Source organism: Anas platyrhynchos, chromosome 9 (assembly GCF_047663525.1).
Source record: "Anas platyrhynchos isolate ZD024472 breed Pekin duck chromosome 9, IASCAAS_PekinDuck_T2T, whole genome shotgun sequence".
Taxonomy (NCBI): Eukaryota; Metazoa; Chordata; class Aves; order Anseriformes; family Anatidae; genus Anas; species Anas platyrhynchos.
The window spans coordinates 23874721-23902019 of NC_092595.1; the positions used below are offsets into that span (position 1 = coordinate 23874721).

Here is a 27299-nt window from a genome sequence, read left to right on the forward strand (position 1 = left end):
ATTTTGTCTTATCTTTTCTGCTTATGAGAAGGATTCTCCCTAAAACAATGGGAAAAGACAATCATGATGGATATAGAGATGATTTTTTATCTGTGGAAGTTAAACTAAGAAGTTAAACTACTTTACCACCCATTTTCTCTTCCAGAATTTGGTCCCAGGTTCCATTCTCTAAAGCCTCTTAATTCTCTCTTCCCACCAGATGGCTTTTTCCTTCATTTTGTTTGGGTTTATGGGACAATATGGAAAGTACCAAAGTATTTTTCACCCTGTTGTCAGTTCACGTGTCACATGGATGTCAATAAGAGCTGAGAATGATAGCTGAAGAAGAATCTTCCTGCATGTGGATTCAAACAGGTGTTAACGCAAATGAGATGCTAGGAAAGCTATGTTGAAATTGAAGCAGCTGGTATTTGTGCATTTTTTTCTTCTATCTGGGTAAGTTCAGAGAAGTTTTCAGAGTCTAAAAAAATAAAGCACAACCAGAGAAATCTTTGAAACAGATTTGAATCCCTACCAAGTGTAGGTTGCAATGGGCCCCTGGAGACCAGGTCGTTTATCTGCTGCTGAAGGCTAGGCCTTAGACTGGGCTGTCCAGGGCCCTGACAAGATACATCTTGTTGTTTTTCCACAGTTTCTTGGCAAACTATTCCAGTGTTTAGTTCTTCTCACAGCAAATCGTCCTTATATCCAGATTAATCTGTCCCTGAAGCAGCTGGTGCTCATTGCCTGTCATGCTGCCACCATGCATCCCTCTAAAGAAAGTACCTCCGACTTCTCTATAACTACTAGTTAGTGGTGTTTGTTTAGTATGGGAAGGCTGCGACTGGATCCCATCTCCTCTACTCTCTTGCTTTTCAGTTAAATGCAGATGAATATAAACTGCCTTATTAAGATAGTTTAATGTACATCATTGATTATGCAATGTGGTATTAGAAAGATCATTATCATCATGCAGTTCAGGTGTAGTCATCCTGTTTCCTGCCTTTGCATAAATACACGTAAAACCAGCATACAACATTTTTTTAAACTTACTAATCTTAAAGAAAATAATTGTAAACGCTTATTCATTGAGTTGTTATCACTGAGAAGAGCACACAGGGTGGCAACTTCATTTTCTTTGTGGCTCTCAATATGGCACAGAATCACAGAATGCTTTGGGTTGGAAGGGACCCCAAAGCCCACCCGTTACAACCCCCACCAGCCCAGGCTGCCCAAATCCCATCCAGGCCTTGGGCACTGCCAGGGATGGGGCAGCAACAGCTGCTCTGGGCAGCCCGGGCCAGGGCCTCACCACCCTCAGAGTAAAGAATTTCTTCCTAATGCCTAATCTAGGTATGTCCCTTTTCAGTTTACAGCTGTTACTCCTAGTCCCATCACTCCCTCACAGACAGTCCCTCCCCAGCTTTCCCGATGGCCCCCTTTAGGCACTGGCAGGCCGCTGTAAGGGCTCCCCGGAGCCTTCTCTTCTCCAGGCTGAACAACCCCAACTCCCTCAGCCTGGCTCCATAGCAGAGGGGCTGCAGCCCCTGAGCATCCTTGCAGCCCTCCCCTGGACTGGCTCCAGTAGCTCCATGTCCTTGTGCTGGGGCCCAGAGCTGGGAGCAGGGCCCCTGGGGGGGTCTCACGAGAGAGAGGAACAATCCCATCCCCTGGCCTGCTGCCCGCACTGCTTTTGGTGCAGCCCAGGCTATGGGCAGCTTGCTGGGCTGCAAGCGCACATTGCCAGCTCGTGTCCAGCTTCTGGTCAACCACCACCCCTAGGTTCTTCTCCTCAGGGCTGCTCTTGATCCATTTGAGTTACTTTGACCTGTGCTGTTAATGTGAATTCATTGTTTTGTAGATGCAGTTTTATTGTAACGTATTTTGATTTCTAAGTAGGTTTTGTATAAGCTCTTCAGGACTAACAGAAGTTTCTAAAATTCAGTTTGCAGATGCTCTTGTGAGTTTCAGTCAGCTGCTCAGAATACTTTCATTTTGTCTTGTTCTTCTAAATCATTTGGATAGATAATACTTTATAGGACACATATTTTAGTTTTGAGAAAAATATTTATATGCAGTATCAGGAATTTGTACGTGTCATATCCGATCTGGATGCTCTAAGCATTGGATAACAAATTCAGTGTCTCTGGCTTCATTAATCTGTAACTACCTATGTACAGGCAAGCAGCTCAGCTGAGAGCGAACACGTGAGAAATAGATTATAGAATATCTTGTAGAGTAGTAAGTAGAGGTTCACCTAGAATACAGGGGAATTAATTTCAAGTCTTCACGTATTTTCTTTGCAATTTAGAGATTAGCTTAGGTCTCAGTTTTGCTGTGAGCTTTGCACCAGACAGATGCCTATGCAAGATGAATTTCTCTTCTGCTCGAAATCCTACCCCTGCCTGGTGTTCCATTAGCACAGTTCTTAATAAGTAACCCTTTTTAGTCCTGAATTTCTTCATCTTTTGTACATAGAAAGTAAATCAGTTTTGCCTCTTATCTAAGCATGCTATTTTATGAGTTAGGTGACACTAACTTCAATAGCCATTATCAACTCATAGATTAATGCCGATCTACTTTTTTCTGCTGTTTAATGCATGCCGAGCAGATTTAGATCATTCAGCAAATCTAGCTAGGGTTGTTTCTCAGAAGTGGCTGGAGTAATGAGTATGTGTCCAAAGGTCATATTGTCTCACTTAGCTTTTTTAGGAAGTTACCTTGTTTTACAGAAAGTGTTATGTTCTGTAGAAATCATGAACGATTCTAATGAACAGAGCAGAATGGTTTTTGAAGCTGTGAATGTGCCATTCTTATGCAGGTACCGTAAACACTGAGTAATTTCTTGACTTGCTTAGATAAGTCTCTATCACTAGCTGGTATAGGCTTGAGTTCCCCCTTAGGCCCCAGTCACCAGCCCTTCGTACTGCTACTTGGAATCTGAGCTATGATGGCATTTCGCTAAATGTGGAAAAGATGCTGCTGAATGTTAGGGCCTGAGCTTAGGGCCTCTGCTCCTTTTTTGTTTTGAGGCTGTTATGGGAATATGTTGCTGAGGACACCATTTTCAGAACTACTGACACTTCTTCCTTTGACATTTCTGCAGTCTTCCTTCCTCTGCTGGCTGCATCGTTCAGCTGTTTATGTAACCTTCTTGTGCCCCATGCTCGCGTTCACCTGGCCGAATTAGAGACTGCTGTAGCAAGCAAGGCTATCAGGCGTTCTGCTTTAGAGCACACCACCTTCTCACGCATGGTTTGCAATGGATGGGCCTGTCAGTCATCGCTAGAAAAGCTCTCACACATTTGGTAGAATATAACCATAAGGCAGATGTCACATGGATTCAATGCAGACAGGATTAAGCATATAAAAGCAAAATATTTTGTACTAGTAGAGTGACAAAAAGGAGCCAAGAAGGTCTTATCACTAACATTAAGGAGTCTGAGAAGTGCCCATTGTTACTCCTAATGTGTAGTGTTTGTGATTCAGCACTTCTGCTTGTTTTGGTTAAGAGCGGAAAAAAAAAAAAAAAGGAAGCCGTCCTTGCATAGCTTGACCCGATTGCTGCTGGAGAAATCATGGAGCTGCTTTACCTTTCCCATAATATCTTACTTAAATAAGAAGACAGTTTTTAGAAGCCAAACCACATGACTCCACAGCGGGCGAGTGCTTAGTCTAGTGAGTGCTGCATAGGATATTTATTACTTTGAAAAAACGGGGCTCAGACTTCCTAGTAGGCAGCTCACTGAGTGAAGTCAGGTGGATTTTGGCTTCACTTGATTATAATCGGCTTTTTCCTCTTGTTGATGCTACCTCAGCCATACACCGTTGCCACCTTGTCATCCTGCCACTGATGGCCATAATACCAACTCGGCAGGTAAAAAGAAGAGAGGCCACAGTATGGTATGGAAGTATCTTGGCAAGATTTGGCCAGTCATTTGAAATGTGTTTTTCCTCTTCCTGTGGGCTGGAGCTAAGGTCAGAGCTCTGTGCTGTTTCATATGTAGGGATCATTATTTTTAGAGCAGCAGCAGTTCTTAGCCTCTGCGTGTAATCCGCTTTCTGTTCCTTCAGATGGAGCTGCGTGAGGCATCAAGGTTTGCATGAAGTATCTGTGGAGCTCAGAATCACTGCTGTTGAGTATAACTTGAGTTTGGAAGTGTGGATGCTCAAAGCACTGAGTAGTGTGAAAATTAAAAGCTCAGTGACTGATGGTGTTCACCATGTCAAGAGCAAGGGAGGTAAGAAGCTGTTCTCTTACCTGTGAGCAGCGTGCCACTGGGACTGGCGAGTGCTTGTGGTGCAGACAGAAATCTTGCATGTTCTCAGCAGCCAGTGACAGTGTGTACAGAGGGGATAATGGTACATTTAAAGGGTGTCTGGGCTCATTCATGAAACACCAACCAAACTGCATTTGTTCGGTGCCGCCAGTGAGAAGGTTTGCCTAGGGTGTCATCCCTCAGCTATAGATAGCAAACTCAAAGCTCCTTACAGAGAAACCTCTTACCAGTCACTTTCCACAAATGGTGCATGTACCCAAAGGTACTTAGTGAAAATCCTTGAGAGGTATTTAATGCAAAAGCAGTTAGTCTCTGCGGTGTGTTTCAGAAGCCCCACACACCACTGGCAGGGAGAGGTACAGGGCAGCACCAGCACAGCACTTGGGCCAGTTCCTCATTTTCTCTAACCAGGCTCTGCCACCCCAAGAGCTTGCCAAGATGTGTGACATGGGGGGGCTTGACAACCTGATTGCCAACACAGCCTATCTGCAGGCCAGGAAGAGTGGAGATGGAGACACCAAGGAGATGCAAAAGAGACGTAAGAGCCTCTCGCTGCCCAGGGTTGATCAGTGCGGGGAGGTTAGGCAGTCCATTGCTGCTGATTACGAGAGCATCTGTGAGCAGCAGCCCATCGGCAAGAGATTCTTCAGAGACTTCTTAGAGACGGTGCCGGAACATTTGGTAGCAAGGGACTTCCTGGATGAGGTGTCAAGCTGGGAGTTGGCAGAGGACAATGTCAAGAGCAGTACCATGGAGAACATGATCACCAACTTTCTTAAGACAGGCGCAAAAAACTATCTGTCTTTCATGAGCTCTGATTTGGTCAGCAAATGCCAGGCGGCCACTGAGAAAGACTATGAGAATGTTGTCCAGCTGGCCAAGGAGGAAACCAAACTCTTCCTTCAAGGCAAGCCCTTTCAGGACTTCCAGAGCAGCCCCTTCTATGACAAATTCCTCCAATGGAAAGTTTTTGAGAAGCAGCCAGTAACTGATAAATACTTCTATGAGTTCCGAGTGCTGGGCAAAGGTGGCTTCGGAGAGGTAAGAGCTGTACCTTTACAAGTGTGGGTCACCCCTCCCCTTTCAAGACCAGCAGGTGGGTTTGCACAGAGAAACTTGGTGATAAATTAAGAAATTGCCTAACATTTTGCAAAACTTGGTCATTCAGAGTGTCCATTTCCCAGAAATTAAACTCAGGTTGTTATCTGTACTGTTAGATTGACTCAAGATACCTGATAGTGAAGAATTACCCTAAACTTTTATGGTCTGTGTCTATACTAGTAAAGAAGTGGGCTTCTTCTATAGAAAAGCTTGCATGGCCATCTATGTAGCTAATCATTAGTATGTTCCTGGGCACCATTTTGGCCTGTGCTAGCTCACATACTCCCAGATAACTTTTAGGCACAGTTTAGAGAATAGCACAGATCAAGATCTGTTCCCAAAAAAGGATGAATGAGGTTACCTTTTTTCAGAAGGAAGAGAGTTTAGCTATGCAGACACAAGCTGTATATGCCACTTATGATCAGAGAATGGGTCCTGCTTTGTGTTAGTTAATTATACAGGTCTACTGTTGGAGTTCTCAGGATCTTTGCACAAGGCCCACCACACACTAGTTCCGAATAGAACTGATTCTGTGCTTGTTTATTCCTTCTTTTCTCTCCTAATATACTCTGCCATGCAAGTTACCATTAGCAGCTACTAATAGGCATCTGTGTTTCCCCAGTTCCTCCCTATTACTGCCCTTGATATTCCATCTGTATGTGTAAAATTGCTTCCTTACCTTTCCTTTTGCATCTTGCTTTTCTAGGTTTGTGCCATCCAGGTGAAAAATACTGGCAAGATGTATGCCTGCAAGAAACTGGATAAGAAAAGGTTGAAAAAAAAAGGTGGAGAGAAGATGGCACTACTGGAGAAGGAAATCCTGGAGAAGGTCAACAGCCCTTTTATAGTCACATTAGCTTATGCCTATGAGAGCAAAAGCCATCTGTGTCTTGTCATGAGCCTCATGAATGGAGGGGATCTGAAATACCACATCTACAACGTGGGAGAAAGGGGTTTAGAAATGAACAGGGTAATCTATTACTCAGCTCAAATCACCTGTGGGATTCTGCATCTCCATTCCATCAAGATCATATACCGGGACATGAAGCCAGAAAACGTCCTTCTGGATGATAACGGTAACTGCAGACTCTCTGACCTTGGATTGGCAGTGCAAGTAAAAGAGGGAAAAACCATCACTCAGAGGGTGAGTAGAAATTTATTGCACATGGGAAGTGGGAAAGGAAGCTGTTCTATTTCTAATGTATTATGAGTCCAAGACTTAATTCCTCAGGATTTGTTCTTTGCTAAAGACCTTACGTGGTCATTTCATTCTAAGAGACAGGTGGTAAGAAGATTTGGTTAATTAAGTCTCTGGTCGCTATATTAGTAAAGCAATTTCTCTTACACAAAATCAGAAGAATCAAGTTTGTCTATTGTTTCTCACAAGATTGAGTAATAGTGTGTAGCCTATGATTTAGCCAATGAATTGTTTGTATAATGAGCAGCAATTAAAGATATGACTCCTCCTGTTTTCAGTTTTTGTTCTTAGAAGAACATTAGTTCTTCCAGATTTCTCTTAGGTGACGGCACCGATTGTATTGTGGGCGTTCAATCATGCTGCGCAACAAATAATCATGAACCTTCCTCCTCCTACAGATTAATTCCTGAAAAATAAGCAGACTTGATAAGTGTTTGAAAATGTGCATGCGTGTGTGTATGTGTAGGAAGAAAGAGAAAGATAACTGTTTTTTGCTGTGTGAATTTCTGTGCCGCACCTCATCTGTGCCTATGGCCATCTCAATCCAGTTCTATAATAATGTCATGAGATTTACACAAGAAAACTGTATTCATGTCCCTTAATTATGAAAAAATCATTTTTGTCCCAAAGTGTTTGAAATAGACTAGAATGTGAAGAAATGGAAACAGTGCTATAGTCTGGTCTAACATCATACTTCCTGAGTCTTTAAACTTCTGTAAAAAATCATTAGATGAGAGATGCTAATAAAATTTTTATCATGCTTGAGGTACACATATCTTTTGATGTTGTCATTTAATACAGTAATTTGTACTCTGAAGAGTATATTTTCTACTGACCATTAAAAAAAAAAACACGTTATGATTGTTTTTAGTTCTTAGTAATAGAAAATACAGAAACTGGTGTTTTATATCATAGATTTAAAAATGAGACTGCATTGTTTCAGAGCTGAAAATACAGTTTCTCTGATAGCTAAGGCAGATTTTAAAATAGAAATTATGTGAAATGGGAATGTTGTTTTGTTTGTGAAGTTAGCATTTTGATCAGTGAGCCCAAAGTATATATAATCTATAAACCTTATTATGTTTTGCAAGTAACAGATGCATGCATTTATTATGACTGGAAAAACAATTCTGTCCAAGGGCAGTTTTTGTCACTAGCAGATATGTGGCATTAGGTAAAATAAAAAAATGAAAGAGGGTATTGAGAAATGTATAACGTCTTCTATTTATTACTGTAGAATCTCAAAAGCAATAGCGGGCAAGGTAGCTGTTCCTCCTTGCTTTCAATGATAATGTCATTAAGTTGCTGTAACGATTTTTCTTCCACTTCTGATCTCTGTTTTAATAGCAGTATTCACCCTTATACGGGTGCTTTTATTGGAGTATAAACAGCAGTGATTGTAGTATTTTATAAGGAATTTCTGTTAAATGCAGTTTTATTTTCTTCATATGGGAACTTGAAATAGGAGAAAGACTATTATGATGTTATTTTTCATTTTGTGTTATGATTATAAGGGAGTTGAATAATTATGAAAACTGCTACTAAAATATGAGCTAGATATTACTAATATTTTTAGTAATGTATGTAAGAAACAATAAAAAGAACTTTACATTTGATTCATGTAATAAAAATGGTGATGTTAAATTAACTTTTGTATACTAATCACAGTTACATTCTGACTTAAAATTGCCAGAAATTTTATATCGTAGCAAGTTTTTTGCATATGACTATAAAATTCTCAGTTAAAAAGCTTAAGAGAAGATACTTGCACAGGCCTATATTTTAACACAGAAAGATTTATGGATCTAAGACAGATTTATGAAATATAATCAGTTGTACCATTTTGTGGATTCTGTTTTATAAGGGCAGTTTTAGAAGCTAAAGGCAAAGATCTATTTCCCCAGACCAAATCTGTATTTTACTGTATATGTGACTGAAGTGCCTTACCATCAAAGCTGATTCCAGACTTTGGATGATAGTCTGACATGACAATTTAAGGCTAACATATTTCAGTCAGTAATTATAAAGAAAATGCTCCTGATATACGATATAAACAGTTTTAATATAGATTTATTTATCCATTTGCCAAGTATCTTCAGTTTTGATGGGCAGTTGTAATACCCTGAACTTCATTCATACCTCCAGCACTTAAAAGCAATTCTGACTTTAAAGCCTCGTAACCCTCTTTTACAAGATTTTTTTTTTTAGATATCATGCTTAAAATTCTGTTCTATTGCACTAGGAGAATGAAATCTGACTCTGCTTTAACCATATTCATAAGTCATTCTGTTGCCTCAAATTAGTTAACTAATATCACCTGTGCAAGACAAAACCATGGCTTAGCAGTCTAGTATGGCTGATGGTCATATGTTTTCATCTGTTTAGATAAATTTAACTTAGCCTACCTTAATACATCTTAATGATGTTTTATGATTACTTGTTAAGTAGAAAGTAGAATTTTAAAAAAAAGCATCTGTTGCAGTCTTTCTGTAAGGCGATATATTAAATAAGTTGGTGTTCTTCTGTCTAATGAAATCTTGTGAGCTTGAGTTGTTTTATCTTTTTATTTCTTACTTTTAATCTTAGAAGTTTCAGTAGCATCAACTTGTTTTGGTGAAGTACTGTTCCGGGGGGGGGAAAAAAAAGGTAATGTGCTTTCTGAATCATATTTTAATAGCTTACTCCCACTGAACAGATTTCTGCAATGCAAGACACCCTTATACTCAATAAAACTACTTTTGTTAAGAGATTATATTCATTCTGAGTATGGATATCCTGCTCTAGTCTCAGACAGTTGAATGAAGAAGCAGAATGATGCCTTTTAAAAAAATTGAAAAATTCCTGTTTTTTGCAGGTGAGAGCTAAATAGATGCTAAAACTAAATTAAAATAACTAATGTTTTTCAGCAGGTGTCTACAAACCTTTCTCCCCCAGTAACTAAGGTTTTTCTTCCTGTGTGCTAATCTTTTCATATTTCTAGTTCTTGAGTCCTTAACTGAATCTTTCTTGTAAATAAGCAACAGAAGACTTGCATACCTTTAATGTATCAGCAGGAGCCAAGTAAATGATCACATGATTTAATTTTCTTCTTCCTTGATTATTCTGAAAAATAGTTAGTGACCTATGCTCTTTGTATGCTGCCTGTAGAAGTTTTTATCATAATAAAATGTGTTATAAATGCAACATTAACCAGGTGCATTTATTTGGGTAAATACCTTGTGTGGGTTTTATTTATAATTTATTCAAAGATATAAATGAGAAAACTAAGTTTTCTAGTAACTAAATTTTCTTATCTTCATTTCTGAATAGTCTTCTCTTTTACAAAGTTAAGTTGGGGAAAAATAAAAGTCTTTTTAATACTTTTCTAACCTGAATCAGCAAAAACCTGAGATTTTTGTCAGTATATTTTTATCTACTTGAAGAAGTCACCTGGGGTTTTACAAAGATCTGAGCACCTGGCTTCAATTGAGTCCACTGTAGTTAAGTACCCAGAGAATATTTTTAGAAATCTTAAGTACCTACATTTGAAATAATCCTGTTCTTCTTTCTAGGTGTCTCATAAACTTCCTTCTATTTAGTTTGTTATAGATGTCTCACTAAATGAATATACAGATGGTTCTCTGAAATTGAGACTCAACCAATCCAAGTTGATTTATAACAGCAGCATTCTGTAATTCTTCATGAATTATTCTCCTTTACATTTTCTTTTTTTAAAGAGAAGCAGAAAGTTCAGTACTGTATGCAAGTCAGATAAGATCAAATGTACTTGCTTGTAATTTACTATATTTTTCATGGAGGCTTTGCAGAACCCCCTGAAATGCCTTGATGATTACATGGTTTTAAATCAGATGATTTATGTATCTTTCTAAATTTGGAGTAGACATCTGATCTTAGGTACCTGCTTAGAAAATGTTCATGTGTTTGACTGTAACTAAGCTGGTATGAAAATGCCTCTCCATTGTCATTAGTGAAACAAAGCAACAGTTTTCTGTTGTCCTTGTCTTTTTCTGTCTTTGTTATTTGCTATCTATTAATAAGTAGAAAGATCATGTGATGACTTTTATTGTTCCTTATGCAGGGTTAAGTTGTATATAATATGTGAATTTATTTCAACATTTTCCATACTGCATTAGAGATTTCAAAAAACACAGTATGTCCATGCATTCTGAAAATTTTGTACACCTCTCATGAGTGTACAAGCCAGTAAAGGTAAATTTGCTCCACTTTCAAAGCATCCAAAGATTCTTAGCATTTCCTGCATAAATAAATACACACTGTCCATCTATCAGCTGCAGGATGCATAAATCCCCTTTGTAAATCTTGTTAGGTGATTAGATTATCATGTGGCACAAGTGGTAGGCTAGTTAGTGAGTTCCTGTTTTAGACATTTTCAAGTTTTCAGTAAAAACTTCAGTGAAACTTTAATATATATGTGTTGTTTGCCAGCCAGACATTGTATTCTTTATGCATTAAATGGTTTCTTGAATTCTAGATGGGTGACTTCGATATGGTCTTCTTACAAAGTAATGTCTGTTTATGCTGCAGAAAAAGTATTTTGCAGATTAAAATTTTAAATTTAGATAATTGAACAAGTATTTCTAGTATCCTGTAAGTGTTGTCACAAAATGTGTGGTCTACCTTGACTTCAGCAAGGCTTTTGACACCGTCTCCCACAGCATTCTCCTCAAGAAACTGGGTGCTCTTGGCTTGGACTGGCGCACGCTTCGTTGGGTTAGAAACTGGCTGGATAGCCGGGCCCAAAGAGTTGTGGTAAATGGAGCCAAGTCCAGTTGGAGGCCAGTCACTAGTGGCGTCCCCCAGGGCTCGGTGCTGGGGCCAGTCCTCTTTAACATCTTCATCAATGGTCTGGACGAGGGCATTGAGTGCACCCTCAGTAAGTTTGCAGATGACACCAAGTTAGGTGCGTGTGTCGATCTGCTCGAGGGTAGGAAGGCTCTGCAGGAGGATCTGGATAGGCTGCACCGATGGGCTGAGGTCAACTGTATGAAATTCAACAAGGCCAAGTGCCGGGTCCTGCACCTGGGGCGCAATAACCCCAAGCAGAGCTACAGGCTGGGAGAGGAATGGTTGGAGAGCTGCCAGGCAGAGAAGGACCTGGGAGTGATGGTGGACAGTCGGCTGAATATGAGCCAGCAATGTGCTCAGGTGGCCAAGAAGGCCAACGGCATCCTGGCTTGTATCAGAAACACTGTGACCAGCAGGGCTAGGGAGGTGATCGTCCCCCTGTACTCGGCTCTGGTGAGGCCACACCTCGAGTACTGTGTTCAGTTTTGGGCCCCTCGCTACAAGAAGGACATCGAGGTGCTTGAGCGGGTCCAGAGAAGGGCGACGAAGCTGGTGAGGGGCCTGGAGAACAAGTCCTACGAGGAGCGGCTGAAGGAGCTGGGCTTGTTCAGCCTGGAGAAAAGGAGGCTCAGGGGCGACCTTATCGCTCTGTATAAGTACATTAAAGGAGGCTGTAGCGAGGTGGGGGTTGGCCTGTTCTCCCATGTGCCTGGTGACAGGACGAGGGGGAATGGGCTAAAGTTACGCCAGGGGAGTTTTAGGTTAGATGTTAGGAAGAACTTCTTTACTGAAAGGGTTGTTAGGCACTGGAACGGGCTGCCCAGGGAGGTGGTGGAGTCACCATCCCTGGAAGTCTTCAAAAGATGTTTAGATGTAGAACTTAGGGATATGGTTTAGTGGGGACTGTTAGTGTTAGGTTAGAGGTTGGACTCGATGATCTTGAGGTCTCTTCCAACCTAGAGATTCTGTGATTCTGTGAAAATGTACTCTGCTTGGGGAATATTTGTGTGCTCTATATCAACTGTCTGTGAGGGCAATAAATAAAAATGCCCTACTTACCAAAACGAAAGTTTTGAAAGAGTTTATTGGATACCTAGCCTTAGTTTTTTTCCTCTCTTCTCAACAGCTAAAACAGCTAGTAGAAACATCTTCTGGCTCTCCACACGAATGGCAATGATATTGTCTTGAACATGTATAGGCAGTTGTGAATCACTGATACAGTATTAATCACAGTGTTTAAAGACCTGATTTAACTAAGGTGTGATGATTTTTACTTGTGAAGTGCTAGCTGGTTTTAGAATGGAGAAATTGAAAAAAAAGTACGTTGGAACAGTAATGATCTTGGAAACGAAGTAGAGGGCAATTGAAAGTTGCTTAAAATGTTTTTTCTTCATGAAACAAACATGGATTATCTTGGAGAAAGAGATGGAGACTTGTACATATCATGGAGACTTTTTCATGATATGTACACGTACCTCTGCAATCTACCTAGAAGTGTGTATATGCACACTTACTCAGGCAAAGGTCTTACTGACATCTCTGGAAACATACAACAAACACTTTGCCAGTGATAATAAAATTATTCAGGACTTCAGGAAATATCATCATGACTCTTCATATAAATATGCCTGTAGAATCTCTTCTGATGTGTTGATCATGCCATGCTTTAGCTGGATTGTGTCTTAAAATTACTCCCTTTTTGTATGTTTATATTGTCTTTTTTCTCATGTTGAAGCAGGCAACGAGGAGAAACTGAGAGTCTTCAAAGTTGGCTTTTGCATAGGTGAAATGTTTTGTTTAGTTATGTACTAACTTGACTACTATATGCAGGTCATCATTGCTAATGCACATCTTAAAACCTCTAAGCTTTCTCTGGTCTGAGAAACTGTAATGTATGTAGGGTGGATATTAAGGTGTGCTTTTTTTTTTCCAATATGAGCAGGAACATTTATTTAAGAGCTTGCTAATTGCATATAATTGATTCTGTAACTAGTTCTTTTCTCATATGACAACAATGAGAAATCTCCATCCCTTATGCCAAGTTTCTCTGCTTGAACAGTTTGACCTGGCATGCTTTTTCTTGAAGTCCCTACAACTTTTTCTCGTTGTGTAACTTGAAATTCACTTGTGTGAGTCAAATGTTCTTGCCTTTATCCAAAGGAGTAATAGTACTTTATTTCTGAGAATGCATGTGAGGAAAGTGACAGTGTTCTTCTGTATAGTACCCTCATATCTTCAGTACATTCAGTTGTTGGGGAGTTGATGCGGTTTTTTTTTTTCCAGAAGTCAGTGCATATGTGCTATTTATTTTGGGAAGGGATTTCTGCCCTAGTGGGTATGGGTTTTGTGCAAAGCAACTGGTGCATTTAAGTTATGAAGTATTTTGTTGAGCCAGAAAGCTTGAATATTGAAAAAAATAACTGTGAAAAATAAAACAAGATAAAAATATTATTGTAGTATTCATGAGAGTGCATTCATCTCTTCAGAGGTTTCAGGCATCCTCACAGTTTTCCTGCGCTGTGTTTTATATATTTGAAGGACATCATAATATTTTTATAGGAAAAACATGTTTTGGTTAAAATCTTAGTCAAAATGTCCTTTTGCCCTCCTGTATGTTTGTTTATTATAAGATTCTATTTCTTAGGAAAACAGAAGGAAATCTATTTAGATGTTCCTGAAACTTGCAGCTTAATTTCAAGACAGTTGAGAAATGGGGAGAAGGAATTCAGACCTGTGAAATCAAAAATAAGTAAGCAAGCTATTCCGCAGTTAACCTCTGGTCATTATCACATTGCATTTTTATTTGATAAGGTTCTGTAAAAACGTATTCCATTGCGCTTTGAAAATAGACAGCTCTTCGTTTGCTCAGAAATAGTTACTAGTGGGACTTTGTTCTTCAAAATGTTGATAATCACAGTTGTGATGAAGTGCATCATAATGACAGGTATTTTGTGTTTTTTCTGTCTGAAACATATACTTTGCGGAATGAAATCTTATTCACTATGACTGCCACGATCATTTCAGTGTGAACGGAGCAAAAATAATTTTGTGAGATCTTTCTGCCTCCTGCAGTTTTGCAGGTGGCTGAAAGGATATTGTAGTCACGTAAAATGACAAGAATGCAATGTGTCCCAAGCAAGTACTTACCTTGCACCGGGCCTGCAACTTGCCAGAAACATTTTTCCTGTCTGAGAAAAGTTACTGGGGTCCTTTAAAGACACAGCATCGGGGCTCTTTGCATGACTTTTAATCTTGTTCTTCACGCAGTTTCATCTGATGGTTAATGCGTGCTGTAGCATGTTCCATGAAAAAGCAAGATATAAGATTCCTTATAAAGTTCCTAGAGCTGAGTAGAGAGTTAATTAAGCTCTTAGAAGATGAAAATGCCACGTAAGTGCTAAATATTGCGTTTAGTTTAGTTTAAATATTATGTTTAGTTCCTTTGTATTTGTTACATAAAAAAATGCTTTCTGGAATGTTCTCTTTAAGTAAATCATCTAATGGGTCACTCATTGATTTAACGTTGTCAATAATGTGTATTCTATTGGATAAGAAATACAATATTTAGCTGCTGATGTAATTCTTTGAGCTGTTGATTTGACAGCTGTGCAGAAACTGTAAGCTGCAGGTTGGTGAGCAATGTAGTACTTCTACTCGTATTGGACCACATGTACAACTCCAGTTACTGTGGTGAATAGTTTCACGTAACAGACATATAATGACCTTTTTAAGAAGACAGCTCCTAGAATACAGAATACAGATAAAGATGCAAGTGGAAGCTACAGGCTCAGTTTTGCTCCTTGTTCAAGTTGAAAATCTGCTAGTGGAAGGCAGTACCTTCCACAAGCAGGTTCAAAATAGACAGAGTGGTTCTTAACACAGTGTAGGTGGGCTGCAGGGCTCTTCTGGCAAAGATCGTATAGAGTCTAAGAATTTATCTAGGTTCAAGGGGAGAATGGACAATTGATGGAAGAGAACTTTGTTGAGAGAACCCATATCTGTCTCTAAGCCCTTGACGTGCAAACTGGAGGCTAGGAAAATGTTAGAGGTATCAGTGCGCACGCCATCCTCTTGCACTTGTCCCCACGCATCCAGCTTTAGCCAGTTTGCATACAGTTAACTGGCTGTGTGGGCCTTGGTCTGATGCAGCCAGTAGATGTCTTCCTGGACTTACCTGTGTAAGAATAGTACCTTCAACTTTAGACTTAATCCTGAAGTACGAGGTGGTTGAAATCCTGTGGGTTTCATGACGGGAACCGTCCAGGCCTCATCGTTTGCTTGGCTTAACCTGTGGTGGCTGTGCCGGTGTTGGGCCGCCATTACCCTTCTCACAGGACAATGCCACACAGTCCTGTGCCTTCAGTCACGCTGGCTCTGCACATGGAGCTTCTCTTTTATGTGCTGTTTTGAGAAAGCCACCCACGCATTGTACTATATTAGCATGCATTTTAAAGAGCTTCATAAAATATATACAGACCTAAGTAGAGGGAAAATGTTCTCCTTTTATTAATATTGCTTATAGAATATTCAACAATCATTAAAAAATAAAACCATAAGCATCTCTGAAATGCAGTATTATTCCCACATTACAGATGGAAAATGGTCAGGAGAAACAGAAGAAGAAACAAAGCATTGCACAAAATCAAAAGTAAAATCCTGTTACAGGAGTGCTAAAGAAGCCTGGTAATTCTTGTGTACTAATTGTGTAGTTATGAGTCAGTAGCAAGTGTTCTGCGTGTCCTGTCTGCTCAGTCCCTACATGTATAACGTCTGGTTGCTAGAACATCTATAAATGCATGTTCCTTCTGATGACACTTCACCAAATAGGCATGTGAGTGGGTTCTCCAAGGGGGATCTGAGGCAAAGATATTTATGTGTGATCACACAGGGAGTCATGGGGAGATGCTCTTGAGTCCAAAGTTCCAGTCGTTGCCCAGTGACTGGACTAGCCTTCCTCAAGGCATTTATCGTTTCCATAGAGTGTGGATCTAAACTGAAGAATATGCTCACTATTTCAGTATGGGACTTTGATCCCAGAGGTAAATTTAGTTTCCTTTTTTCTAATATAGCAGAAATCTGTTTTTGTCCCTTTGTGCTTTTAGCTGTAGGCTTTTTGCTAAGACAGACAGCTTTCCCCGTTAAAATGGTGTCCCTCTGTGAAAATGAAAAAACCTTCAGTGGCGAATTTTTGCGTAAGCCTGTGGGATTCACGAGCTCCTAAGGTATAGTGTGTTGTTACCTTCTCCTGCTACTCTGGGCAGTCCTCTTTGTGTTCTGAACCAGTAGCCTATCAATTTATCCAAATGTCTTTTCCTTTCTAACCAAAGTGAAGTCTTTCCCTTTGCTGAGCATTAATGGTATGGTATCTTTGCTCTGTGAGTCATTTCAAGGGTACAGTTTGTGGTAAATAGATTTGACTTTATCTTCTAAAATACGGTTGCCTACTCATTTGGTCAACTGGCTTGTTGCTGTGTGAACATGTGGAACTGTAGGCCTGTGTGACTGATTTAAGTTACGCTCCATTTCTACTCACAGTGGCTCTCGGGAGAAAAATGAATGTGGTAACGTGAGTGACAGAGGAAGATCCGTTGTTCTCCTCTGCATCTAGGGCCTGTTCAGTTGTGTGCAGGGAAGTTTTTGTGCTCTGTTACTGCATTCCTCCAGGGTCTCTTCAGGCCCTTGCTGCAGGAGTGGAGGAACAGCTGGAGGAGAGAACAAAGCAGTCAATGGCACCCCTCGGAGGAAGGACGGACCGAGCCCCAGGAAACAGCTGATAGAGCTAAACTCAGCTTGTTTTTTTTCCTCTGTTCAACAGTTCTTGTGCCATGGCAAACAAAGGATAGACATTCTGATTTGCTTTACTGTTTGGTTTGCGATATCAATTGAGTTTGTTTTGCAGAGATCTGTGGGAAAAGCTAGAGGGATCTAAATCCCATTTCTCCCCATTTGTCTGTTCCTGCGATAAAGAAAACTCTGGACGGTTCTGTGTCTTTCTCCGCTGTATTTGTTGAGAAGCTAAGATAATGATGTTGTTCAAAGTACTTTCTCTTCTCAGGACAGTGATGTGAACAGGCTTGATGAACATGAGTTACTTTGCACACTGCGCTCTGCTGAGGGTAGCTGTGTGCCAAGGACCCTTGACTGTGCTGGGAACTGAGTGCACTTAGTGCTTCTCCAGATCACATCTTGTATTATTAAAAGATTATAATTATGTGGCCTTTAGAAATTTTGTACAGAATCACATTTCGCTAAAGAGACATTGTATCCTTTCAGATGATTCATTGCTACTCTGCCCTGTCAAACCACACTCAAAGCAACAATTCCACTTAGCAGAAGTTCTTTGCTATTGTATCCAAGGACAACATTTGGTCATTACATTTGAGATGATTGTTGAAAACTTGTATTTTGCATAAGAAAATTAAGAGAGAAGTAGATAATTTAACCTGTTTTCAAAAGCAAGAAAATTAAAGATTATTTAACAGAAATGTAATTAATATTTTTGTATTTCAAACTGCATGTGCAAATAAGGCATTCTGCTTACCATCACAAAAGATAGTATTAGATGTAGAGCAAGCAGGAAATGGACAATGGGGCACTGACTAAACTTAGAAAAGTTGTGTGCCTTTGCAGTGGTACACAATTCCTGCCCTCTGTGGAAAAGTTGGGGTAATATAACATTCTTTGGCTCCTAGTGAGAGCCAAGAATAAGCTGAGAATATGCTTCTGTTTTACCTGCCTGAATAAACCTTTCTTGCATCACTGAGGCTCTTTCATGTTGCCACAGGCATTCTTTTCCTTGAAAGATGGTATGATTTTTTAACATACTGTTTTCAGTAAGGATTAGTGCAGGGATGTGAGGTTGTAGCTTCCCTCAAATGCCATTAACTCTTCAAAGATACAATTAAGTCTTCATATGAAAAGACACATGTTCTTCCAGATCCAGGGGTTGAATAATTTTCTTTCTGATTTCTGTGTTCTATCTTCAAATGCTTATGGTTTTATCATCTTTTTTTTTTTTTCCCCCAAATTAAATATTTTGCCAAGCTCCATATGTTGAAATAGGTGTAAAAGACTAAAATTTAAGCTCTTTTCTTCCTTTCTTCACATTACTGTTTTGATAAAAAAAAAAAAATGCTGAGATTTTATTTCTTCCCCCTGCTTGTTGATATGTTTCTTCCCACTTACACATCACTGTTGACTACTGGTAAAATGTGTATCTATTATCAAATGATAACGTTTAGGTGGGCTTTTTGAGTCTCGGGGGTTATGAGATTAGATTAGATTCCTGTTTCTCAACCTGTTCCTTCATCATTAATCTTGGGATTAATAAGAATCTTCAGGATTGAGAGAGATTTGTTTTAAATTTAGGTTCAAGTATTGATGAATTCTCATGAGAAAAACAGCTCATTTGGGATGGTTTGACATATCAGGAACAATATATGTTTCTAGACTTTTCTCAGATTGAGCTGGATCAGTTCAATAACAGTTCAAAAGATTTCAGTGCTACTAATTGAGAATTTTAAAGTTTAATTCTCATTCACACACTAAACCCGTCCACCATCTTTTACTTCAGTCTGAAAAGCTTTTGTAGATCCATCTCTGTTTTCTATTATGTTGTCATGAAGTCTTTTTGGTCCGTTCTTACGGTCTTGTTTTCTCTGTTCATGAGTTATGAGTACCATGTCAAAGCATGGTTTTCTGTGTAGCGTGATGTACTGAAGGCTATGTGGAAGATGCATATGGAAGAGATAGATCTTACTTGGCAACTGTTTCTTCTGAAGAAAAAACAATTATGGAAGAAACAAGTGGAGGAAATAGGCTGGAAAGGAGCTCCCGTGAGACACGTTAATGATCAGAGAATGACACTCTGACTTTTCCCTGTTAGAATTACCCAGTTCCCGTATGGTGATGCTAAATTGCAGCAAAGTAATGTCTTATCAAAAAGACCTTACTGTGCTGTTGTCAGGGCACATTTTGATAATGACATGACTCATCGGTTCTTCAAGGTATTAGTGCCCTAAATCAGCTCCATCTCAGTAAAACTAAGAATTCTTATTGCTTCCCAGAAAAAGAAGCCGAAAATGTTCCAGAAGCCTAAGAAGTATCTGTTCTCTAAACCAGAATGAGCTCTGTGCCCATTCTTTTGTACCAAAATTTCTCTGCTGCTTTCAGCCCCTCCTCTCCCTTCCAGGTTTCATGCTCTTTAGAGGCCAGATGTATCTGGGTTCTGCAGGCTGTATTTGAGCACTTGTCTCTGTTCTGTATGGCAAAGTAATCACACAAAAATGTAATACTGTCAGGGTATCTCTCACTATTAACTTAGTGGAACCCAGTGCAAACTGTATAAATTGCCTGAGGAAAGATACCAGCTGCTGTAATGCCTGATATGGTTCCTTTGAACTTCTGTAGCTTTACTGAGGGAGGTGTCAGTTCACTTTTAACCCTTTCTTTTGCTTTCAACCTGGCCGATATATCTATTTTTTCTCATTTTACTTTTATTTATCAACCAAATGGTGGATTTTACCTTAGAACCCAAAAAAGGCAGAAAAACTAACTGGATTTGATTTTGTGTTGTTTAGTCTTGTGTTGTAATTGATGTTGTGATGTTATCTCCTGCACATATTGTTTACAGTAGAGTATACGCCGTGATATGTACTGGCATGAGATAAACTGTATAGGGAGACCTGACTCATAAACTAAAATTCAGCTGTTGAACTATTTTTTTTTCAAATATAATTTGCCCATATAAACTCTAGTTTTTGTTACCCCTTTCTCACTCTGTTTTGCTTCAGAGTGAATCCCTTATTAATCATGTTGTAGTGGCAGTAATGATGACCATCTTGAGTAAATTTGGGGGAATCATATTTCCATTTTAAATTGCAATCCTACTAATTTGTTAGTCCCAGTATTTCAAACAGATACGACAGGAGTTCAAGTAACTTCTGACATAGTGATTGCTGTTAGCTGAATCTGGTAAATATATGGAATCAGGCATTGCATCAGCTGTGTCAGGAAATACTGGGTCAGATGAGAAGATCGAAATCTCACATCCCGAGTGATGTAACAGTGCAGCAGAAAGCATATAGAGAGGTTGACATCCTCTTGTTCCTCCCAGGTAGATCAGCTTACTAGAGAGGCAGCAGGAACTGTCTTGAATACTTTGGAGTCTGTCCCCCAGCTGGGAACATGCCAGGCCCAGGCTTGGGAAGAAGCAGACAAATTCCCCTCTCCAAGAGTGGTCACCACTTTTGGGGAAGGCTCAGTTGGTTCTATACTTTATTCAGAGAGCCTTTTCCAGTCAAGCCATGTAAACTAGCTCTTTCACCTAAATGTAAGTAATTTACTAATTATGATTTTCTTTGGTTTACTTCATACAGTGGTTTTTCTTGGCCCTTGATGGTCATAACTCCTTGCAGAAGCCAGCAGGGAGTGCGGGTGAGAACTTCCTACCTCAGCTCAGCTGCCAGCTCCACGAGAATTTTCTCACTGGCAGTAAACCCTTGTTGGAGCAGAGTTATAACCACTGAACAGGGAGGGGGCAGATCTTGTCTGATTTTTGACCTTTTTCAATCTTTTCAAAATGATTGCTAGCTGTGTTTACAAGAAAAAGGGTAGCAACACTCTTCAGCAGGATGAATGTTAATATGAAAGAAAAACAGAAAGGTAAAGACTAATATAAAAAGAAACCACTCTTAGGCAAAAATTGCATAGGCATTTTACCTTGAAAAGCATATTTAACACAGTTTTTCCGTATGCTAATATGTTTAAAGACAGAAGTAGTCCATGTGCTAAAACATTGTTATACATCGGTTTCTAGATACAAATTATGTCAATCATATTACTGATATTTTTGAAGAGTTATAGAATAGTCTGTTTAATTGTATGTATTTCATTATTGATCTTGTATAGTAAATCTCTTTGTTTGCTATAGGCTGGGACAAATGGTTATATGGCTCCAGAAATCCTGAAGGAAGAAAGTTACAGCTATCCTGTGGACTGGTTTGCTATGGGATGTAGTATTTATGAAATGATTGCTGGGCGAACACCATTCAAGGATTTCAAAGAAAAGGTCGGTAAGGATGAGGTTAAAAGAAGAACTCTGGAAGATGAGGTGAAATTTGAAAATGCCAGCTTTACAGAGGAAGCAAAAGATATTTGCCGACTGTTTTTGGCTAAGAAAACAGAGGATCGTTTGGGAAGCAGGTATGCCTTACTTCTCAGACTTGAAAAGAGCCAGATAAATGCTGCAAATAATACCAATGCGATTTTACACAAAATGAGATTAGCTCTTCACTTTCTACAGTGTATTGAATTTTCTCTTTCACTTCCAGGAAGAGAGGTGGAAGTTGTTGAAGGGAATATGAAAATAAGGAGTGTTGTTGCAATACTGCAGCAACCATTCCCACCCCAGACTACTCACAGGAGTTCTTTTCTTGGTGTTTTGTGGGGTTAGGTTCAATGCAGATCTGGGAGATGGGAGGAGCCCATTTCTCGTCCAATTTCTTTCCTAAAGCTAAACAATGTTCAAGTAGAGGCCCACATCTATGCTAATGCAGACTGAATGCAGAGTCTCAGCCTGTATCACTTACTGGAATGATGTGGGCAGAAATCCAGATCTGCAATATGGATTTTCTGCCCTGCAGATACCTAGCTTGCAAGGCTGTGTCATTGGCTTCCTGATGAAGAGACCATCTTCTTTACTCAATTGCTTTTAAAAAATCTTGTAGAGGTTACTGGTCGTCCTGACTCATCCCAGGAAGAAAAGAATATTGGACACACACTGGTATAAAATAAAATGGTTTTGGGGATTTCGGTAGTGGCTTTGGGTTGATGAAGACTGATGGATGTGGCCCTGACTTAGCAATTTCAAGTAACTGTTCAATAATAAAAGAATTGGAAAGCTAAGCATTTTAATATTTAACTTGTAATATCTCTGATCTCTGTGATCGTGTGTGTGTATATGTATGAATCATTTAGTGCATTTCTAATGAGACAGATTGGAGATCTACATTTGCAGTAGAGACAAAATAAAAGAAATGTAGCCAAAATGTAATAAAAGAATAAAAAGAAAATTGTAGTAACTGTCCTTAGAATACACCAAGATTTTAATCATCTGTGCATGTAAGCATATGATCAGATTCTTTTCCAACCTAGTGGTGATATAGACACAGGGACTTAATAAAAATACATAGATAATCTTTTGAATTTATATTTCATTACAACATGGAACAGTTTTGCAAAATTTTAATGACACATTTGCCTGAAAGAATTAACTTTAATGAAATGTAATAATATATCATTAATATACATATTCTCATTATCCTAGTGTTGTTTTCCCAGCAACAACAACTCTGCAACGCTGCAGGAAATAATATGCAGAGGATTTTTGATAGAAAATTTGTGTTATTTTAATATGTTCTAAAAGCTCATTTAAAATAAATTTTATACAAGAACAGAGCATTCTATTTTACAACTCAGCATGCTTTGCAGATGTTTAGTCTTAAAGTGTTTGGTGAAGTAAAAAAAAAAAAATCAGAATAGGGGAAAATGAAATTTAGATATTCTGAGAAGTTGGGCCAAGTTAATTCAACAACTGTGAAGCAAAAACAGCAACAAATTAATCACTTACAATAACCACATTCCCTTTGCCAAACTACAGTTATTCGGCCTGCTTACTGTTGCATTATTTCTCAGCAATGGGAGAAATGTCAGACATTTGTCAGACATTTGTCAGACAGAACAGTTGTTGCACAGGTTATTTTTGATTTTCTTCCTTTTAAAATATTCTTACTGTTATGTGTTGTACTTAGAGAAAGAAAACGATGGGATGTATAGCATGCCTGAGCATGACAGAAGAAAAGCCTTTATGTACCTCTTGAACAGGGAGAGATACTATTCAGGACAGCTCATCCTTATGTAAAGATTAGCACTGTAATTCTACTAAGGACAACAAGACCTTGGGTTATCTACATAAGTGCCTGTTGCATAAGTTAAGCTGCTCAAGGACAGCTTTAATTTGTACACCTGACCTTTTAAAATACTCCACTTTTTTATTGAAGACTTAATGTCATTGGTTAACTTGGAAAATAATGTAACCATTTTTCTCCACTCCAGCTTTTTTGGGATTGGCATCTCTGAAGCTCACATCTTCCTCCATGTACAGTGATTTTCTATTTTTGTGGAGGATACAAAATTGGCAAGAGTTGAGATGAGCTCATTTACTTTTTCTATATAAGTCATGTAAACAGGCAATTCACACGGTAAGGGCTCAAGTTCAACTCCAGCTAGTTGGAAGATGCCTCCGTTGGTTCCAGTAGATGGCGTTCCTGTAGCTTTATGTTTTCAAACTTTTTATGTTTCTGGTGGTGTCAGAAAATACATCAGGAGGAAAAACACCACAGCAGTCCATTCTGGAGCCTTCCCCAACTTGTAGTGCTTTTTGGTTTGTGTTACAGAAACGAAAAGGAAAATAAAGTGAAATCTTTGCAAGTGCATTTCCCCATCGACTTGTCAGCACTACTAACTCACTGGTGTCACAGGGCACTAATTAATTTGAGCAGCAACTCGAATGCACCTCAAGCTAACAGCAAATGTAAATAGATCTCAACAGGCTGGAGGGCTGCACAAGTACTTGGTATTATCACTGGCTAGTTAAGCCAGAAGATGATTTTGCAAGGCTATTTGTATAACTTTGATCTATGTATACAGGTCACAGTCTCTTTTAGCTTAGTCTATAGTTGAATAATTATGTTCATATAGCTCTTTTGGGTTGAAAATGTCATTTCTTCCTTGTGCAGGGTGCCTTGATGTCAGTATCTGTCATTCTTCAGGCTATGATTTAGCGTCCCAGTCATGGTGGCATGCAGTTGTTTGTGGTTGATGGTGACTTGCTCAGAGGAAGCGGGCAACAGAAGGGCAAAATGATGATTTTCTAACAAGGGAGCTGAAAAAGGCAGCTGGTAGTTTCACCTCAGCTGTGCCTGGTTATAAGCAGGGCATGTCAGGACAGCTAGCAAGGAACTGGCAGTAGTGGCAAGCTGTTCTGTTTACCTGGTCTTAGATTCTCTACAGACATGCAGATATACTACTTCTATATGGTGCTGCTATACGTCTGTAAAGATTAAAAAAAAACAAAGGCCTGTATTACATTTTGTTCATAGAACATCGTCTAGAAAGACATCAGTGCTTACACTTCACCAAGTATATGATTGTGTAAGAAAATGGAGAAAGAAAACAGCAACATGTTAGCAACTATAGAGTGCTGAGGTAGAAAAAAAAAATACAAATGAGTTTACATTGCCATTTTGAAGACCAGTGCACTCATAAGTATGAAAAAAAAAATCATAGGTATAAAAAATAAAAATACAGTGGTTTTCCCTTTTCCTCTGTTAAGTAGCATTCTAAATGCAAACTTTGTATGCCTTGTTGCTAGAGTTGCATTACAGGCAGGATGTAGTTCTAAAGCTGCAGTCCTTTGCCATGCTTTAATGAGCATACGTTTGGGGTTCAGATTATCCTTAGAATATCGTACAAGCCTTTCTATACAATGAAAGAATTCACTGTTTCTGTTAAAGAAAAAGTCCTGCCTGAGGTCTGTAGTTGTTCTTCTTAAAATGCACTTAAAGTACATATGTACAATGTTTTTAGTCTTTTCTAGATTTTATTCTTGAGTTTTAAACCTATTGAGAAAGGACCATGTTTGTGACAAAGGTGCACGTACTTTTGTTAATGCCATAATTTATGAACACCTTTGCTCATCTATAAGGAGTAGTTCACTTGAATGAACAGACTCACTAAAGCTGTGACTGTTTATTAGAGCTACATAACTGGACGTTGCAGAATAGTTACATGATGTAAATGCATAGCTGCTCTGAATTAAGCTAAAACCACAAATATCATTTGTCCACAGTTTCCTATTCAAACCATTGTTCCTCAGAGTCAATCTCTAGATGTATTAACCCAGCGTACGCCAGTCTAGCATTTACTAGATATTCTTACCTCATTAATATAGAGCCAACCACTGGACTTTCATTGTCAAACAGTAAATCCAACACTTCCCCTCCCTGTCCTTCTATCCCTTTAGTTCTGGTTAAAGTGTATCTTTGGATGTGGGTATCTTGGTGCACTTCCAGAAGCAGCACTGCGACTCCTGCATGGCACCTTGCCCAGACTAATTTACCCTGAGAGGCAGAGTAATGAATAATGGGATCAGGATGTTTTTTGCTTCTCAGATGTGCTTATATTGTGCAATGCAACATTCTCTGAATATGCCTGAGCTATCTGAATGGGATTGCTTGGCACTATATATGTACTTACATATAAATATATATCCTTAATTTAAAATACTCTTGTATATACAACACAGAGACACCTGTATCTATCTGAGAGCAAAACATAGCAGTGATTAACAATCTTTTGCTTTATTGCAGAAATGAAGATGATGACCCAAGAAAACATAGCTTCTTCAAAACAATAAATTTCCACAGGCTAGAGGCAAACCTTATTGACCCTCCATTTGTGCCAGATCCATCTGTTGTCTATGCCAAAGATGTTGCAGACATTGCTGACTTCTCTGAAGTACGAGGAATTGAGTTTGATGACAAAGATAAGAAGTTCTTCAAAAAGTTTGCGACAGGTGCTGTCCCTATACCCTGGCAGGAAGAAATTATTGAAACTGGACTGTTTGAAGAACTGAATGATCCCAACAGAGTAGATTCTGGGGGTTATGCAAATGGTGGTGAAGCTAAGTCAGGAGTTTGTTTGTTGTTATAAATAATAGGTCATTATCAAAAAGAGTAGAAATCACCTCAGAACTTTCCATATTCTGACACAGTTTCAGAAACTCAGTGCATCTGTTTAAGAAAAACCAATCAGTGTAATATGACATTGACAGGCTATGTAGACCACCAGCTTTATAGACTATATTATTTTCCTTTGCTTTAGCAAAGGGGAGATTATTGTTTTATTGGAGACTTACCAAAATGAAGAACCATATTGCTCTAAAAACACTTAGAATGATAGAAATTCTGAAATACCAAAAGCAATAATAGAGTGAAGAGGCAACCCCTTTTGAAAATGACTGACTGTTCCATTTTGGATACAACCATTTATTGGTTTTCTTTCTATTTTCTTGTTATTTCTACTAATGTTTTCTCTTTGTTGTAAAGTTTTCAGGACAAATTTTTTAATTTTCAAGGAATATTCTCAGTTAGATAATGGAGCTCATATACCATGTCAAACTTGGAATCTTATTGCCTAGCCAGTCTGTCTGTTGTTTTCTTACTTTCTGCTAGTTTTTGAATGGTCTGATTGTCATAAAATGTAAAAGAAGGCTCTACAGATCACTAGGAAATGGGGCTGCCAGGATCAAACTCTTCTTAAAGCTGATTTTAACAAAGTGAAGATAAGATCGCACCAATTTAATTGAATAATGTATCTGTTTATTATTATTATTGTTTTGTTTTAAGTCATAATACCATGTACAAAGAAAATGTATTTATAAATGAATACGCATTCTTTTTGACAATCAATTTCAACCTTTTTCAGGTTTCCTGATAGTATTTCTGTATTTTGGTGATAAATTAAACTGTAAATAGACTAAAGCAATTTGTAACTGGCTTTTTACAATAAATATATTTTAGTATAATATTAATTCAGTCACAAATACAAAATATTTTCATGCAAGTTGACACTTACAGTAGTTCATTGATTCTCATGCAAAGTTTGATGCATCTGTTTGATTTTTCAATGTTATGACAACCTAAATTGAATTAATTAGAAGCATTTTTGCAAATACTTGCTACTGTTGAAGTGTATTACTTTTGAGGTGCATCCTACTGATTGGTAAGAAGAAAATAGGTGGTAGTTTTTTGTAGCAACTTTTAAAAGTGATTCTGTATGCTGTTTACTGTCACCTGTCTAGCCATAGTTTCTGC

General features: G+C 38.8%; 1 protein-coding gene across 2 annotated transcripts; it reads left to right on the forward strand.

Moving 5' to 3' along the window:
- Positions 1–134: 134 nt before the first annotated feature.
- Positions 135–27159, forward strand: GRK7 (G protein-coupled receptor kinase 7). 2 transcript variants are annotated; one of them, XM_027463919.3, is made up of 5 exons: positions 135–4220; positions 4752–5300; positions 6067–6504; positions 21296–21567; positions 25794–27159. In XM_027463919.3, exons 1-5 carry the CDS (start codon positions 4191–4193, stop codon positions 26134–26136), a joined length of 1632 nt encoding a protein of 543 aa, XP_027319720.1. In that variant the 5' UTR covers positions 135–4190; the 3' UTR covers positions 26137–27159. The 2 variants fall into 2 exon arrangements, with proteins under 2 accessions (XP_027319720.1, XP_027319719.1); XM_027463918.3 differs by having other exon boundaries at positions 135–5300.
- Positions 27160–27299: the final 140 nt, after the last annotated feature.

Bases quoted from the DNA above. Each gene is read 5' to 3' on its own strand.
- GRK7 (XM_027463918.3), top strand. From the start codon at position 4,698: ATGTGTGACATGGGGGGGCTTGACAACCTGATTGCCAACACAGCCTAT. The intron at 6,505-21,295 runs GTGAGTAGAAAT...TGTTTGCTATAG, and splicing joins GAAAAACCATCACTCAGAGG to GCTGGGACAAATGGTTATAT. The intron at 21,568-25,793 runs GTATGCCTTACT...GCTTTATTGCAG, and splicing joins GAGGATCGTTTGGGAAGCAG to AAATGAAGATGATGACCCAA.